The 18,611-nt window shown below is 37.6% G+C and overlaps 1 protein-coding gene across 6 annotated transcripts in view; it reads right to left on the bottom strand.

Moving 5' to 3' along the window:
- Positions 1-2,194: 2,194 nt before the first annotated feature.
- Positions 2,195-18,611, bottom strand: part of ATP11A (ATPase phospholipid transporting 11A) — a 234,710-nt gene continuing 218,293 nt past the window's right edge. For 3 of the 6 annotated variants that reach the window (XM_039490954.1, XM_039490949.1, XM_039490983.1), the window contains 4 exons: positions 16,488-16,553; positions 15,209-15,312; positions 11,368-11,533; positions 2,195-2,887 (listed from right to left, as the gene is read on the bottom strand). In XM_039490954.1, the coding sequence (XP_039346888.1) occupies positions 2,630-2,887; positions 11,368-11,533; positions 15,209-15,312; positions 16,488-16,553 (594 nt within the window). In that variant the 3' untranslated portion in view covers positions 2,195-2,629. Of the gene's footprint in view, positions 2,888-5,819; positions 5,925-9,556; positions 9,646-11,367; positions 11,534-15,208; positions 15,313-16,487; positions 16,554-18,611 lie in introns of those variants that run through there. The other 3 variants (XM_039490962.1, XM_039490969.1, XR_005585383.1) reach the window with 3 other exon arrangements.

Genomic DNA, 18,611 nt, shown 5'->3' with positions numbered 1-18,611 from the left:
TTATTTTTGCAGATAAATATAGTACAATTATTTAATTAAAAGTTTTAAATAGATATTTCTGCTTTGACTTAGTAAATGCAAAACATCTCTCTCTCTCCTGAAAATGACATATTTAAATAAAACTATTTTGTCCTTTAAACAACTCCCCAAACACAAAGTGTTTCAGCCTATATAAAATCTCTGTCAATGATTTCTAGGTAAGATTTGGGCTGGAAGAAGGTTGCTAAACTGTTTTGTTAGTAAGCAGTGCAGGAATGAAGCATTTTCAAGATCAAGCAAGAGTCTTCTTATTTAAGGCTGAAGGATGGAAATGAGAAAAATATCAAAAAGGATGAGGCTTTACAGAATAAAAAAAGTGAGAGTAATAGTATATAAGCAGAAAATGTATCACACTAATCACTACTATAATAAATAGCATCAGTAGTTTGGGTGAGACTGATAGAGCAAGAGACCTAAATTTCTAATTTAAACATTCTTTAGAATTTTAACATTCAGCCACAATTCCTCTGTCAGCTAAAATTTAAGTGGCCAAAACTCATAAATATAAAAGAGCCTTCAAAACAGATATTTAAAAATAATAAAAATGGTGTTAACAGATGTATGCATAAACCAGATCTATAAATAGCTACAGTATGAAAAATATTTCAGTGCAAAGGCAATTTTAAGATTTCTAAAAAATACAATACAAATAATTTGTTAACTGCACACAGGAAATTTGTCACTACTACTGGTATAAAACTTATACCCATATAAGATTATTTAAAAAATATATACACCAGTGTTTTATGTAGGGGACAGTTCTAACTGACCGACATTCAAGTATGCAATGGCAAATATAAATATATTTATATTTAATAATATTACAGTATGTGACCAATATGATGGCATTGTTTGAAACCGAAAACTGCTACATATTAAATGGTAAAGATGCCCTAATATCATTCTTTAGGACAATGAATGAGGTTGTCAGACTTTTCTCTAATCTTTGGTATAATGAAGTTTTCACAATTCACTTTTTAAAAATTCTAGCTGTTTTTCCTAGTGTTTCTTAACAGTAGGTCACTGGTTCTTATGAAGAGTTCATTGGAAATGTTTGTGTGAAACATTTCCTAGTGAATTGATTTTACTTTTATTTTTAAAAAAAACATGTACTTCTAAGTTATTTTACAGAAAAATGAAAGCCTCCCCTTTCTCCCCTTACCTACAGCATTACAAAGTCTGCAAACAATGCCTTGGCCAAGTTTTCTAATAAAGGCAGCAGCTCTCATCCCAAAAACTTAGTTTCCATTTAGAAATAAACTTTTAACTAATGGCCTGCCAGAAGCATTCATGGAAATGCTTATTAATCTGTTATTAACTATGGGTACATTAAAATTTATCAGTGTTAGATTAAACCTTGAGGCATTTTTACACCCCAAATAAAACACTGGACAAAAAACAAGCAAATACATATCTAAGTAAAACCAGTGCAAGGTAAAATTAATGCTGCAGAGAAACTGGAAACACAAGCTGGCTGTAATGCTTTAAATAATTCATACATCTTGTAGTCAGACTCATTTCTACCAGAAATATGTTTTAACCCACAGTAATAGACACATGCCATCTAGTGGTTATGTCTCAAAAGACTAACAAACGTATACTGGCTTCTTCATAATAAGATACATATAGTGGATCCATTAGCCATTAAGTTAAAATAAGAATCAAAGACCAAAAATGGAGATATTAAAAAAAATCCTATTTGAGTAGCATAAAAGATTGGTTATGAACAACTATTTCCTATCATTGACAGGAAAAAGCTTAACCCATCAATCCTTTCTAATATTTATACTTTAGAATCATGCACATACACTTTTCCGGAGAGGTAGCTAGGTGATAGGAGCACTGGTTAATTTATTCTTAAATTCAGATATTTTAGGCTAAATTCTTAAATTCAGTAACTGAGTAAATATCAATAATGATGGTTTTATGTATTTGACAGCCAGCTTGATTCCATATGGTATGTATCTAGTCTAAGCAAAATGTATTTTGTCTACCTTTCTACAGGGGAAACTAACTTAAAACCATATTAGCCCTGATTTGGCCACTTACAAGGAAGTGAATAGTAGAGTGTGTTTCTTGAAAGCAGATTTGCGCAGTTTGTTCTACAGAGAGAGCAAAGAAAGAAAAAAGTACAGAGGAAAATCAGAAGCAGCACTTGTTAAATATTCTTTAAGTGACTTTCACTGGAGTTATCTGAGGTCATTGCTTCTGGCTGAAAATTGAAACTGTCGATCTCAAAATGTAGGTCATTGACTTAAACTATACACTTCAAGTAATACAAAAAATGACTAATGACAACAGAAGCAACAAACGCACAAACATCTTGACACAGCCTGAAGAGAATTTCTAGTGCTATCAGTCTCACAGTACCAGACTGTGCGGATTGTTCATTGCTGCAGCAGTTCAAAACATAAAAAAGGGGCCAACAGGCCTGGAAAGATTCATACTTATAGCTCTTGAACCTATTTGTCTGAACATTATTTCAGACAGGAAAACCCAAGTGTATTGTAGTACAGTTCTGTGACATGTTTCCTGTTTTTGCAAAAAAGAAAGAAAAATGCAGTTCTTAAAGGCTTGAATTGGTGATCTGTCATACGGATGTTTCCAAACCTGACCCACTGTAGCAGTATCTTGCACTGGAATTGCAACGGTTATTTGAATAGCCAAAGATAGATGGAAGTATTGAATAATCATTGCCTCTCCAGTGCGTAAACATCCTTTTTTTAGAATGAGAATTAGACCTCCTGGCTGGGGAATTGCTGCAGTCATTGCTCCTATATCTTGGGTTTTGCAGAGAGGCAAGAGGTGTGAATTCTGAAGTGTGGTCCTGACAGTGCCTGGACATAATCTGTCAAGAAAACACAGAAATAACACAGTAAGTGGACAATAAAATAGCTAAATATCCTAAAAAAAATTTCAGAGAGGCACTATGCCTTTGGCACCCACATACTGCCCACGAGAGCACCACTGTCTGGCTTATTTGTTTCAATCAAAGAGGCAATCCCAAAGTGATAAGCAATTAGCCAATTTTTACATGATTAATTTTACATTAGATTTAGAGATTAGAGAGCCAGTTATTCTTCATACATGAAGTTGATAATGTGTTCATTAAAGAACAGAGTATGGATTAGAAGGATCGTTTTCATTTTGAGAATTATTACCAGTTTACATTATATTTTGCTATATTGCTTTAAATATCTTTTAATCCTTGGCCTTTTATCAGTGTAGCAGGAATTTAAAAAATGCCAGAATAATTTCATATATTTTGTCCAGCATTTTCCAAATAGAGAGAATTCTCCTCAACTAGTTTATGTTAATTGATGAGAATGCACAGTGGGGTTAAATGCACTAGCTCTTTACTTCTGCAGATCTAAATTCAGATCTTGCTTCGGTTACATATGGATCTATTAAGGCAATTTATACCACACATCACAATATTATCTTAGTCTAATCTTCCATTAACATTTATCTATGCTACAAAATCACCACAAAACCTAGCACAATGGGTAATATCTACCCAGGAAATACTCAGGACTACAATAGCAGTATCGCATGACGAGACTGAAGTACATGTGCACTGACTGAGGAGAAATTTGCTTTGGGCCTTCCCAAAGCAGTGATCTGTTCTCCTCTGCAAATACACATATAACTAATATTTATGGGTTAAAGAAGCTATATGATAGAGAGGAAAATAAACCTTAAGTATTATTCAAGCCAATGCGATCAGTTACTTTCTCATGCGTAACGAATAAATCATTAATAAAGTAATAAACCATTAATAAAACCTACCTCTGGCAAAAGGAGGTAAAAAACATCAATGTTAGTCAGTTCAGCCCCTTTCTGTTTATAAAAGCTGCCTGAGACATTATTTCTTTCATAACAATCACATCCCTCAAATACTACTTGTATAGGCTCAAGGGCAGCAATAAGGGTCTCTTTTTAACTCCACAGTATAATCACTCTCTGAAGACAAACGGTGAGATAAATTCAGGGAATTATTCAGCAGAGGGGTATTTAATATAGCCCAGAATCTTTTTAACATATATAGACCAAATACAGGCACTAATTAAGAAGGAAAAACACAGATAAGTATACATTGCATCTTATGGGAAAGCATTTTATAAATGTTTTTAAAGGATTTAAAAAAAAAAAAAAGGTGTACAGGAACTATATTTTATATCCCTCAACCTGCAAAGCCAGTTACCCTAAATACCTCCAAAAATAATGGGTTCTTCTATACATAAAATGTCATGAGCTCAAGGTCTATTTTGGGATTGTCCAGGGCTAAAAACAAGTTGTGTGTGTCCACAGTGCAAAACTGGGAAACTCTGCAGGCCTACAAGATATCTAAACACACAGCTGACTCCCTCCCCCCACCAGCCCACTTCCCTGCATGCTTCCCCTTGGCTCACCCACACCCCTATCACTCTCTTCACACAATGTCACTCTGACCTCCCCTTGATTATCCACACTATTGTTTTCTGGTGTCAGGAAATGGTGAGGTGGCCATGGGAAGAGGTAAAGTGGGAAGCAAGGTGTATTCATGGGTCCAGGTAGGAGTTTGTTTGGATAAGAAAGCAGGTATCAATGAGAATGGAGATACTGGAGACCCAGGTGCTGAGTCTCAATGTCTTTGTGCTTGAAGAGCTCATGACCCTATGCTGCTTTTTCAGTAGTACCATGGGAAAAAACACTGGCCCTGAGCACACAGGAATTCTGTCCCCACTCCAGGTTCCTGCTTGATACATAGCCCTGGTCTCCTCAAAACAAGATCCTTCTCATACATAACACTCTCTCCCACAACTATCCTTGAAGACCAGTGAACACCCCAGCACCCTCTATATTTCCACTCAGCCTTCCTGACCCCCCTCACAGGTTCCACATGGTGACTTCTGTAGTGACACCGGGAAAGAAAAAAACCTGAAAAGCAGTTTAATCTAATCAGGGACCCCAGACACTAGAATAATGCATTAATTGTAACTATATCATTATTGCATAGTGTCACCACAGGGTAGAATTAAGGTTCTTCCTGTGCTTTAACTATGCTTTTCTGTACCTTAACCTTAAAAGAAATCGAAACATGTTAAATTCTAAATTTTCTGGGTTCATAATGCCTGTTTTCAAGATAATTACAAAATCCCTGTGTGAATTTTTTTACTATAAAATTACTGCTATGTACTTTCAATCTTAATGCCATTCTAATTCAGTTTTTCATCCAAGAATATATATCACACAAGAGACATAGTACATGGAGCTCCATGTTTGAGTTTCCAGTAATACCTAGAGCATTTTAAGACTCTGTATGTCTAACATCTTGTTTTGTCTGCATTTGGTCTATACATGTGTCTGAGAAGAACGTGGACTATGACGAATAAACTGCTAATGGATAAGTATTGTTTCTCTGTATACTATGTATTCAGAACCCAAGATATAGCCTGAGAACAAGTAGTTTATAAATATAAAAGCAACTGTCATACAATACTTAATCTCTTAAACCCAATCCTCTTCAATGGGACCCCCTGTGGGTGTATGGATCCATGCAGGCAGATTGCTTTGCAGGATCAGGGCCTTTTACTGTTATGTGTCTGAGACAAAAAGACCTTACCTGTGATATGACATACATCATACAAAAACTTGGATCTCCAAGAAAATGGTCATGATATTACATCTCAAAACTGATAAGGCACAACAAAAACTCTGGAGGAAATAGTTTTAGTTGTAAATAGCACAGCACACCAATAGAAATGACTCCAAACTGGCAACATGTGCAATACTGTTACCTAGCATTGATCTAATTATGCCTCGGAAGCTGAAAGAGTTCCTTCAAGAAGTGGCCCATCGCTGTTCGCCAGTGCATTTAGAGTTGTTTTATGTCTCATACTCTTCTGCAAGGATGAGGAAAAACACTGAGACTACTGCTGAATACATGAGGGAATTTCTCAAGATACAAAGAATAAAAATCTGACTGTTGTATCAAGGTCATATAATGCAACAAATTTTCCAATATAGATTTTTTTAAATGTTAGGTTTAAATCAAAATGTATATTCCTAATCCTGGGGTTAATTCCTTGAGCCATACTGCCCACTCAGAATGACTTTAATCCCATTCTGAACTCCATTGATAGAATACTAATCACTCTCTCAGAGATCTATACAGTGTACCATAACTAACTAGTAATGTGTATATGTTCTGCCGCACTCTTTTGGCTATTAATTACAGCAGAAAAAGTTCTTTGTATTAACAAGAGATTTCCTTATGACATGATCAAATGACTTGAGAGCACAGTGCCTATAAGAATGTCAAAACTGTCCTGGAACAAGGCTATTAGCTATGCTGGTAGAATGTTTGTTTATGAGTAAGGCTAAGATTTTGTCATGGATATTTTTAGAAAAAGTCACGGGCAATAAAGAAAAATTCATGGAAACCAATAATCTGTCCATGACTTTTACTAAAAACATCGGTGACAAAATGGGGAGCTGCGGAGTCCCCACACCATCTGCGGCAGCTGGACAACTGCAGGGGCTCCGGCTGGAGCTGCGGGGGTCTCCCCACCACCCATGGTGACCAGGAGCTGAGGGGGTTCCCCCGCCACCCGTGGCTCTGATGGCCAGGAGCTCCCAAGGGCTCCCGCTGCTCAGGAGGTGCAGGATACCCCAACCACCTGCAGCGGCTCAGTGCTCAGACAAATCCCGTAGCTCCCAGCTGCCACAAGCTGAAGTCATGGAGGCCCCTGGAAGTCATGGATTCTGTGACTTCCACGACCTCTGTGACAAAAAGGGTAGCCTTATTTATGAGATGTCAGCTCAAAGTGCTCAGCCACCAAAATTAAGGAGCAAATGGTCCCCTTTACTAATTTGCAGAATGATTCTGTACTGAAGAGGTAGGCAGTTGCACTTGAAACTGATGAGGGTTGGTGCTACAGGAGGTCAACTTGAAGACTACTCATTACAACACAGGGAAAGGGTCAGTAGTTGTCATGGGATTCAAGTTCTTCAAAAGCAGAATCCTGTCCTCTTTTTTTTTTTCCAAAAGAGAAGAAGCCAACGACTCGACAAAGATAATAGTTTATTGGTCATTGACATAATAAAAACACTCTATTTCAACACGCTCTACTCATAGGAAAGTGGAAGTATGTAGAATCCCCATTATTTCTTTCTAAAGCAAAGTACCATTTTTGGCTCCTTTAGAAACAACAAAAGGGAAAGATTTCATAACAAGGTGGATGACCTGAGATTGGGACTGAAGCAAAATACTAAAGAGAAAATATCCGTCAGCAACCAAATGGAAGGGAAAAGGTGTTTTTTTAAATGGGTTAAAAATGTAACATTACAGAGCGAATAAAAAGTGGGAAGAAGATCATTTGAAGTGCTTTTGCATTTTTCAAATGAATGTTGCCAGATATTAGACGTCTCTGCTGTTAGTCAGAGAGAAGAAGGAATAATGGTAGTGGAAATGTAATAAATTAATGCAGTTTGGGTATAACATAGGACTACAGTGTATGACAGATAACAGAGAAAACACCATACACGTGTAACTTCAAATTAAAGGGCCAAATTCAGCTTGCCTCACACAGGCAAATAGTCTCACTGTAATTATTGAGCCTGCTTGTCTGAGAGGTGCATGACGGTTTTGGCCTAAAGTTACTCATAGCAATAGATTCCTCCAAAGCTTTTGCAGAAGTATTGATTGTTTTATCCCAACGAAGAAAAGGTAACTAGAATAAACAACACCCCTCTGGTACTGAACTTCAAATGGTGACAGACTTTAAATTATGTTTTTTAATGGCAATGGATGGTAAATAGCTGTTCACCCACACAAATAATCTCTAGGTTAGAAATACAAAGTTCTGCAGAGCCAGAATTGGTTCAGTATATTTTCAGCTGTTGCAGAAGCCCTCTAAACTATATTCTAAAGAAGGCTTTATCATTTTAAGGGATGCAAAAACTAAAAATCACTGCTGCTCAAGCTGCTAGTTCAAACCAATTCTAGCATATTTAGAAAACAATTATAGCCAAAAATTTGAACTTCAAAATTAATTTCATATGTCCTCCCTGTGACTTATGCAACAACTCATTTTTAAACGACAACACTTTAAAAAAATTCTATTTATTATGTTGGTCAGTCAGAAAATATGAATATGAAATCTGCAATAGAGACTGGCCCCACTGAAGTTAATTAGAGCTTTGCTATTGACTTTAATGGGGATATGATTTCACCTTAAATTGTTCTATAAAAGGTCATCTTTCACTAATCTATTTCCTACGTTTTTGTTAATTTAAATATTTTTAATTCAACAGTTATTTCTGATCTTATAGATTTTTTTTCTCTCTAGAAAGCAGCATAAGATTTCATGAAATAGAATACAAGGAAAATTTCCTTTAAAAAATGAAATATGTTTGCTGGAAATAATGGCTGCAGAACAAATGATCAGAGTTGCAGCATTTTCCCCCACGGTAGTGGAGTAGACACATTACAAAAGAGCCATTAAATGGCTTAATACCATCATTTCTGTATTAAGTTAGAAATAATCATCTTGCTTAAGGGCTTTATCACTTCTTTGTGTGGTGAGCAGTCAACTTAGTCAGTTACAATGCAAGCACTATGTGCATTCATCTACAGAAACATCGGTGCTTCAAAAAGGAGGGAAACAGTCACAGATCTTTGATTCCTGAAGCAGAAATATTACTGCATAAAATTCGAATGACTGTGACAAAGATCGGTTTCAGAGTAGCAGCCGTGTTAGTCTGTATCCGCAAAAAGAACAGGAGTACTTGTGGCACCTTAGAGACTAACAAATTTATTTGAGCATAAGCTTTTGTGGGCTACAGCACACTTCATCAGATGCATGCAGTGGAAAATACAGTAGGAGGATATATATATATCACACAGAGAACATAAAACAATGGGTGTTACCATACACACTCTAACGAGAGTGATCAGTTAAGGTGAGCTATTACCAGCAGGAGAGAAAAAAACTTTTTGTGGTGATAATCAAAATGGTCCATTTGCAGCAGTTGACAAGAAGTTGTGAGGAACAGTGGGGTGGTGGTGGGAGGGGATAAACCTGGGGAAATAGTTTTACTTTGTGTAATGACCCATCCACTCCCAGTCTTTATTCAAGCCTAATTTAATGGTGTCCATTTTGCAAATTGATTCCAATTCAGCAGTCTCTCATTGGAGTCTGTTTTTGAAGGTTTTTTTGTTGTAATATTGCTGTAGTCCACAAAAGCTTATACTCAAATAAATGTATTAGTCTCTAAGGTGCCACAAGTACTTCTGTTCTTTTTGTGACAAAGATGACTCAGATAACCACTAATGATATGTAAACACTTTAGGATAAACATGAGGAGGAAAAAGCTATTATGAAAAGTATTTTTCTCTAAAGTATAGTAGTTTATATGTGAGTCAGAAGTGGAGACAATGATAACAGTAAACAGGTTTTGATGATAATTAAGCTTTCTACTGTCTTTTGAATGAAATGGCCAAGCATGCAGAAAGGCAGAAAAAAAATATCACCTTTTATTCCATTAGAAACTTAGACTGCTTGAAGTCTGAGAAAGCATAAAGATGGTGGACTGCTCAACAGAAAGGCACTGATGTTTAGTCTGATTTCCCCAGAAGATTGTAGGAAGTAATCGTGTACATCATGTATGTTTAAAGCAAGGTAGTGGTTATTTAGGCAAAAGCAGGTTGGAAGATAGGAGGAAAGAGAGAGAGAGAGAAGAAAGAAATACAAGGGATAAATCTGGTTAAAAGCTAAAGATTTTCTAGTGATATTAGAGCTTATTAAAAATGAACATTACCAGTGTTAAGCCCACATTCTGCTTTCCAGCTGGTTCATTCTCCAACATTAACACATAATGGCACTGAGAAATGCCATTAGATATACATCCTCCCCCCACCCTCTTTTTATTTTTTTGTTTTATAACCCATCCTCATTCTCTCTCTTTAGAGTTTTTAGCCCGAGCACCCACAGCCTACATAGAGATCAGAGAATTGATGATATAGTAAGCTTCTTTAAGTAGCAGTCATGTACCGAAGAGTCCTATCTTCAAAGGTCCAAATGGAAAAATTCTACAATCTGATCTGTGCAGAAATCTTGTTCCAATATTCTGCTATTCCTACAAGCTTGGTTTTCCTATTGAAATGGGTCAGTTATAGTTTTATACATACAGGGAATGCAGAATAATGGCATTGAGAGTTGCCTTACAGATATGAGAGTTTTAAGGTTGGAACTGGCCTGATGGCCCTTGGCAGTAGTGCTGTGGGCTACCATCCAAACAACCTGGGTTTGGCTCCATTCTCATTCATCAGTAAGGGAATTTTGTACTGACACTATACAGTAGTTTCTCCTGTTGGCTGATCAAAGGAAAGGGGAAAGTAGAAATCTGAAAACAGGCTTGTCTTTCAATGATGTGACTACAGTGCATGTCAGTGTGTTTGTAATTTAGTATGTAGTGAATATATGCATCTCATATATGTGACTATTAATTCTAGAAAGAGTATTGAAAGAAACAAAAATAAAGATAAGTTTAACTATAGATGAAAAGAGCTAACAGCATTATGAATTAGTAATATTTAAATCAGTGGTTCTCAACCTATGGCCCGCAGGCCACTTGCAGCCCAATTATCACACAGCTGCGGCCCATGTGATATCCTCTGCATTATATGGGTAGTATATATATTGTATGGATGCAGCCCACATAACAGAGAGAGCTGCATATGGTAAATACGCTGAGAACAACTGGTTTAAATGCATGAATTTTTGTAAAAGCCACAGCCTCACCAGAGACAGCAAACAAGAGTAATATAGTTTCCTAGGAAATGATTAGATTACATGGGTCACGTAACGTGATATTTTAGCAGTATTAAACTACTTAGTCATCATATGCATATTAATTTTTAAATTTACAAATCCTGGATTAAACAAAGGAACAGTCATATAGTCTTCTCTTGATATTGGAGTGGAACTGCTTTTGCAAAGAGTTACTTTGGATTTGGTTACAAAAAACCTGCCTTCTTGCTATTGGCTTTATTTTGTGCTCAGGAAATGCCTTTACATGGTTTTCCACTGTATATAGCTGTAATGAACTGCCTGGATCAGTACCATCAACTATTTCTCAACAGTCTTATAATTTATGAAGAGTTGATCAAAAAGCTCTCTCAGTGAAATTTCAACACTGCAGAAAATGACTAACACAAACTTATCACTAAACATAAACATGATTTCTATTCTCTCCATTTATTGCTTCTAAAATGCTAGAGGGCTCTAACTTTTAAGGATTCATAGTAAATATCATTAAATCTACTAAGAAAGATATTTTTACCTGGGTTCTTTCTGTTGCTGTGGGCCACAACTGTCTGCATAAAACCTTCTTGAGTACATCTGGAAGAAGGCTGACAGTTATGAGCAAAATGATACCCAGCCATGCAGGACCACTAGACAGCATCTGCATGAAAACATAGTACATCCTCTGATAATTGAGAAAAGGCCTAGTGGGAAAAAGAAAAAAGAAATTAAACCTCAATGGACCATCTAAAAAAAAAATTCCTAACATTGTTAAATATAAAAACTGGAGTAGCGGAGTTGTGTGAAATGGTTTCCAATTTGCACAGAGTTCACTTTTCAGTTTGTGAGAGTTCATCCATTGGCGTTTCACTTCGTATTTCACATTCATACAAACCAGGAAACTCAGACGAGCTTAGTTCGAATGGCCTCCACCTTTTGCCTGGCTTAGGCCTTGTCTACACTACCGGGAAAAGTGGATCTAAGCTACGCAATTTGAGTTACGTGAATAGCGTAACTCAAGTTGACATAGCTTAGATCTACTTACCGTGGGGTCCACACTACGCGATGTCTATGGGAGATGCTCTCCTGTTGACTCCACTTACTCTTCTCGATGTGGTGGAGTACAGGAGTCAACAGGAGAGCAATCTGTGGTCGATTTAGCGGGTCCCCCCGTAAGTGTAGACAAGCCCTTAGTGTCAAAACCACTGTAGTTTGTACAATATTTTAGCCTAAATCATTCTTCCTCTGGACATTGAAGGAGAATGATTATCAGCAACTCCAGCCCCAAAATTAACCACAGAATAGACTTCAGCCTGGTCTGGGATACTCAACAGGTCTCCCTTCCCCCTCCAAATGTTCCAGACTCATCCTCAATATTGCCAACTCCAAATGTTCAAAAATCATGAGTCAGACCCCTAATGCCCCCCAAAACACCCCACTTGTGATTGGCTTAAACATTAGGATATAAAAACATATAACATTTTCACATGCTTTTTGATTTTTTTCATCTCTAGGGGGAAGAACACCTCCTCTCCACAACTCGTATGTTATCTCAGGGTCAAAATTCAACCTCCCTGTTCACTAATCGGAGAGAGCTCCACTTACCCTCGTCTATCTGCTGGTGCATGGAGAACTTGCCTTTCTTTCCCCTTCCCTCCTTTGAAAGGCTAGGGAACAGTCCCATTCTTATTCTCCCTGTATGCTCCTGTACCCTATCTATTGCCTACATTCATTTGCCTCCCATATTTCCCTCTTTCTCCTCACAGTCTCCTCATCACATTCTGCTGCATTCCTTTGCAGTCTGCCTGCTGCCTCCCACATTCCCCCCAAATCCATCTCATGCCTTCTACATCCCCAGACTTGACATATTTCCTTGTCCAGCTCCCCAATACATTCATTTTCTCTGCTGCCCTCAGAGACCCATTCTTTGTACCTCCACATTTTCCTGTCTCGAGCATGGCCATGATTATATGGTGACTAAGGAACAATTGTCACTTTTATCAACAAAGGTTAAAGGGACATCCATGGCAGATGGCGATCCAGCCCCCTTTTGAAAACCTCTAGTGAAGGAGCTTCCACTACGCCCCTAGGCAGCCTGTTCCATTGCCCTACCGTTCTTACAGTTAGAAAGTTCCCCTGAGATTTATTCAAAATCTGCTATGCTGTAGTTTGAACCCATTGCCTCTTGTCCTGCCCTCTGGGGCAAGAAAGAACAGCTTTTTCCTGTCTTTTTTATGGCAGCCTTTCCAGTATTTGAAGACCGCTATCATGTCTCCTCCCACAATCTCCTCTTTTCCAAACAGAATATTCCCAGTCCCTTCAGCCTTTGCTCATATGGCTTGCATTTCATCCCTTTGATCATCTTTGTCGCTCGCCTCTGGATCCTTTCCAGTTTCTCTATATCCCTTCTGTACACTGGTGACCAAAATCGGACACAGTACTCCATCTGAGGCATAATCTCCCATGACTTGCAAGCTATGCCTCTGTTAATGCAATCTAAAATTGCATTTGCTTTTTTTGCAACAGCAACAAATTGCGGACTCATGTTGAGGTTGTGATCCACCACAACTCCCAGATCCTTCTCAGCAGTGCTGATGCCAAGCCAGTTATCCCCTATTCTGCATATTTTTTCTTCCCTAAGTGTAGCACCTTACATTTATCTTTTTTGAATTTCATTTTGTTGTTTATTGCCCAGTTCTTCAATTTATCAAGATCCCTCTGAATTTTAGCTCTATTCACCAAAGTGTTGGCAACCCCCCTCCCAGCTTTGTATCATCTGCAAATATACCTTATATTTCTACATCCAGGTCATTAACCTGGGGAACTTGAGTCAGGGCGGCTCCAGGCACCAGTGCAGCAAGCAGGTGCTTGGGGCGGCCAATGGAAAGGGGCGGCATGCCCAGCTCTTTGGCGGTGGGTCCCTCAGTCCCTCTTGGAGGGAAGGACCTGCTGCCAAATTGCCGCTGCAGAACAAAGCTGCCGCCGAGCGCGGCTTTTTTTTTTTTTTTTTTGCTGCTTGGGGCAGCAAAAACGGTGGAGCTGGCCCTGACCTCAGTCATATAGACCCAGTTCAAAAGGGAGGAACAAGGTCAACAGGAACCTTGAGCTCTGCTTTTGCAGAAATGAGAACTGGATAGGCTGCCTCCCAGAAGATTCTTCCTGATCTGCGGGGAGAGGGGAGCAGGCCTCCCTTCCCAGCTTTTCCAGCCCCAAACTGATAAGCAAGATGCAAGCTAGCAACAGTTCCCTTCTCCACTTATAGATTGCGACCAGCTGGCTCACTCAGTTAAGAAAACAAAGGAATAAGAGGGTGAGAATGTGCATGTGTTGGAGATAAATGACACAGGTCTCCTGTCCAGAAGGTAGTCAAAAGTTCATTGGGCATGGGAATCCCATGGGAAGTATGTGGGTGGAAAATGAGATCAAGATATTTATAACATGCATGTTTATTCTCCTCCCCACAAACTTTAATAATGTAATTAAGTTGATAATGATTTTTCAATTATATAAAAACTGATTTAATCCTGTTAAAATTTAAAGGTGGATAAAGCTTAAGCCACTTTATAGCTTTTAAAAATGTATTTAATCTAAAGCCATACGCCTTTCTAGTCTGTTTGCAGCCAAAAGCCTGAAACCAGACAAGTCTCTTGACAAACAGTCTCTCCTATATACATCCAATAGTTTTGTAATATGAATTTTCCTTTCCATTTTCCTTGCCGGGATGGATACTAAATCTTGCCAGAATGTATTTATAAAAATACACAAATAAGGTAACAAAAGTCCCAGTAGGTGGCGCACAAATTCTGCAATAATAATAATATATATATTTTAAAAAAAGAAGACGGAAAGGAAAAACATTTACTAAAATGTTATTCACATCTGGTGAATAGCAGGAATATTTAGCTATCATAACAAATGTAGTACTCACTAACACATTTAGCTAGTGTCAGAAATTCAGCATAACTCCTTACCTTTTAACATGAACTCATTTTACAAATGAGTAGAAAATGTACTGCAGTATGCATATTAGCACAATAGGGGACCTCTTCAATATGTACTTAAGCCTTTATTAAAAATAGAGTTTTTGGTTTCTTAAAACAATAGAACCACCAGAAACTCAGGTGCTTACTGACTCAGTCTGAGTGCTATTACTCTTCTCTTCTTTAAGAACGTTTTTAGCAGCTATTAACCTAAAGAAAAGCCAACTATTCATTAATCGCCATGACTGACATGTTTAAGTTGGTAACTTATATTGTAAATTATAGTACAGATAAAAGCTGAAATGAATTTTATTTAGAAAAAAAAACCAGTTGAACATATAAACTTATTTTAAGCTTGTGAAAATAACATTTGCAATACAATTCACACTAGGTTCCTACCAGATAATTCCTCCCCAGAGGAGGGAAAAGATAATGTAGAACAGCAGCGATCCCCAGATCACAAAGTGGTTTATCCATGTCCAGTAGTGTGTATCTAGTGCAAGCTGAAAGAAAACAGGGCATCTTGGTGTTTATATTATTTTTTAGAAGTGATAAAAGACTCAACAGGAGATGAGGTACACAGAAAATCAATGAACTATTTAAAGAATTAATCTGAGAACTCTATGCAGAACTGTAGAGAACAATGATACCTTTCTGTTTCTATCATAGTTAAGAAAGTTCCCATACCTAAGCACTAATCTTTGTATTCTGTATTGAGATCTAGTATATGTCATGACAAAGGCTTGAGTATTCATTAGGAAATTATAACACTGCGATATTACTAGCGCAGCCCCAGACGATTGTTTCACCGTCCTCCCTCTTGTTCCTCTTTATAATTAGGCTGTAACTGTCCTAGTTTATATCAGTTACAAACTTACGTATATAATTACTGAAAATTGGCAATTATAAACTGCTTCAACCATTAAAAGAATTCTCTCCCCCCTTATAACAAATAATTACATAGTGATGCTCATTATTGATGCTCTCTTTTAATCTGATAGGCTGTACTTATTGAATGATAGAAATACAAGTAATGAACTCCCAACGCTTCTTTCTTTTGACAGCAAAAATCTACCGGAGAAAGTATTCCAACAATGAACTCAGTAAAACTAGCTATTTTGAATACCCTGGCTAAAAAGTCACATAAAAGGAATCCAAAAAAAATATAAGCATATGTGCATTTCTGTACAGAAATTTCCATTTAATTATACAGAATATGTAAGAAATCAGTGTATTTAAACATAAACCAAATTTGATAAGGCATCTGAAAAGGAATACATCACCATACCAACCTAAAAAGCTGAACTTAAAAAAACAAAACAAAAAAGAAACACAAACAGGAAAAATCTGGCAATTCATTGGTATCAATGTGATATCATGTCAAGATCCAACTTTGGAACTCCAGCTAAATCCTTCACTCTTGAGCTGCCAGTAACCCTGCACAGATTCAATCAATGTACAGAGTTTTTTATAGCTTCACATGCCAACAGCTCTGGACAGGAGCAGAATCGACAAACTCCAACGGAAACCATGTTTAGTTCTCCGCAAGTAGAAGGATCATATCAAAATACCACATGGGGAGAGTTGGTTTTAGTAAACAGAATAGGGGACAACTGTAGTTATTGATGGGGATCCCAAAGAGTCTCAGTAGATGAAATATTAATATAGAATATCTTACCTTCAATGTAACTGTAAATACTAGCACAGTAAACACCAGTGTTCCAAAGGTCCAGTTTCCAAACATCTATAAAAAAAGGTCAAAAGTCATTATAGGTAATGTACTTCATTGTATCATGATCCATCTAGAACAAACTATTTGGATATCAGTTTATTTTGCTCACGCGCACGTATTTCAGACGGCACACAAGCAAAATACATATAATCAGAACACTCAGCCCAAAAGCTCATTGGTACTTTTCTTTGTGTAAAGAAAAACTGCAGCTCAGTTAGTGTGTCACTGTACTGTTTCCCATGAGAGCATTGATGCTATCTTCAGAGTCTTCTCAATTGTTATCTTTCTGACCTCCCTCCTCTCTAGTTCTTGGAGTCATATGTCTTTATGGAGACTGATGAATGCATCAGGTTGGTAACAGGACAAGTAAGAATGGGATATCCATCATGGAAACGTAGGTATGTATAAACTTCACTGATTTTTTTTTAAAATAATACCTTTGAGTAGTTGATACTAGATTTTTTTCCTTTGATTCCTCACTACATGCACCTTGAAATAAAATCACCTCAACTACCCTAAATGAACATTGCTTTATGTAGCATATAATATTTATGGTTCAGGATACCAACATCATACCTTTTAACACCTACACATATATCTATTTTAAAAGCTGTGATAACGATGCAATATCTGAAGTATCTCATGCTCTTGAGATTTTTCAGATAGATGGCACAGAGAAGAGAACTGGAAAATGATGTGAAGGGGACCTGAGAGATGAACACAGACAAAACACGAGAGAGCAGCTGCTGCTTACTCAGTAAGAGACAGCATACAGCTCAGGAGCAGATGAGCGGAAGTTTCTTATTCAAATGTAGTGACAGTAGACTTCCAGCATGCTGCACCAGAGGCTGCTGGTTGGTTGCATGAGGGAAGGGCAGACATGCAAAGATTAAATGAGCTACAATATGGATATATGGATACCTTCAACCATATATTATCCCACAGTGTTGATTTCTCATTTAGCTTAAGTTAATTCCATTGAAATGAAGATCACCTGCTGCTGTATTTTTAACTTCTTGGTATTACATTTAAATACATTTCAACAGTTCATCCAAATTTATCTGTGTGCAAGAAACATTAAACCAATGAATGATTGAAATATTAAAGTGATTGTTCCTCCATAATCAGGACTTTCACATCCATCTAATTTCTTTATATAAACCTGTGAGAAACTTTTCATTCACTAGTCAGATCTTCTGCATTTAATCCTCTTACCTTTACAATCTGAAGGATTTTGATTTACTGAGGTTTTGTTTTGGTGATCAACTTGATTTTGATATAGCCATGGTCATGGCTGTACTATTGTGTGTGCCACTTCCGAAAAATTCAGTTCACTTCTTGATTAGAGAGGCTAGGCTGGATTCTGAAACCCAGGACTTGGGGGTCATGCCAACACATGCTGACTTTCTTCCAGCAATTAGATCTTCAAGTAATTAGAAGATTTTATGGGATGGCAAGTCCAGATTCCCAGTAAAAGCAAACCCAGATGGTGAACATTTTACTTGAAATTCTAAGCATTGTGTTTTGTTTGCTGATTTGCTATGATATGCTCCTACCATCTTGGCCCTCACTTTCATTCTGCTTCTGACCTCATTGTCCCTGTCCTCCATGATCCTCTCCAACTTTCCCTCCTACCTCCCCCATCTCTTCTTCTCCTCTTTTCTTTCAATGTCCCTATTCCCTTCTTTTGGCTTTCCCACACCCTTGCTCCTATTAACCCAGCCTCCCTCCTGCCTGTTTCCCACTTTTCCGACCCCAATAATACAACTTAAAAAAATCCTACAACAAAACACCAAATCAAGCATACACAAAACACACTGTGAAAGTTATATGACATTTACCACCTGCAATCACTCTGCTTCTATGTTGCATTCCTTTCCTTACTCTTGGCCTTCTCTGTTTAGATTGCAGACTCTTTGGGGAACATCCCTACTCTGTGTTTGTACAGTGCCTAACACAATGGGGTCCACAATTCAGTTGGGACATCTAGGAACTGCTGTAGTAAATTGACTACTATTATTATTGACAGATCTTGGACACCTGAATTTTGCTTGTCAGGCAATTGCTCTG

The sequence above is a fragment of the Mauremys reevesii genome, linkage group 1 (genome assembly GCF_016161935.1).
Source record: "Mauremys reevesii isolate NIE-2019 linkage group 1, ASM1616193v1, whole genome shotgun sequence".
Lineage (NCBI taxonomy): Eukaryota > Metazoa > Chordata > Testudines > Geoemydidae > Mauremys > Mauremys reevesii.
This window is presented reverse-complemented; position numbering and strand designations above follow the sequence as displayed.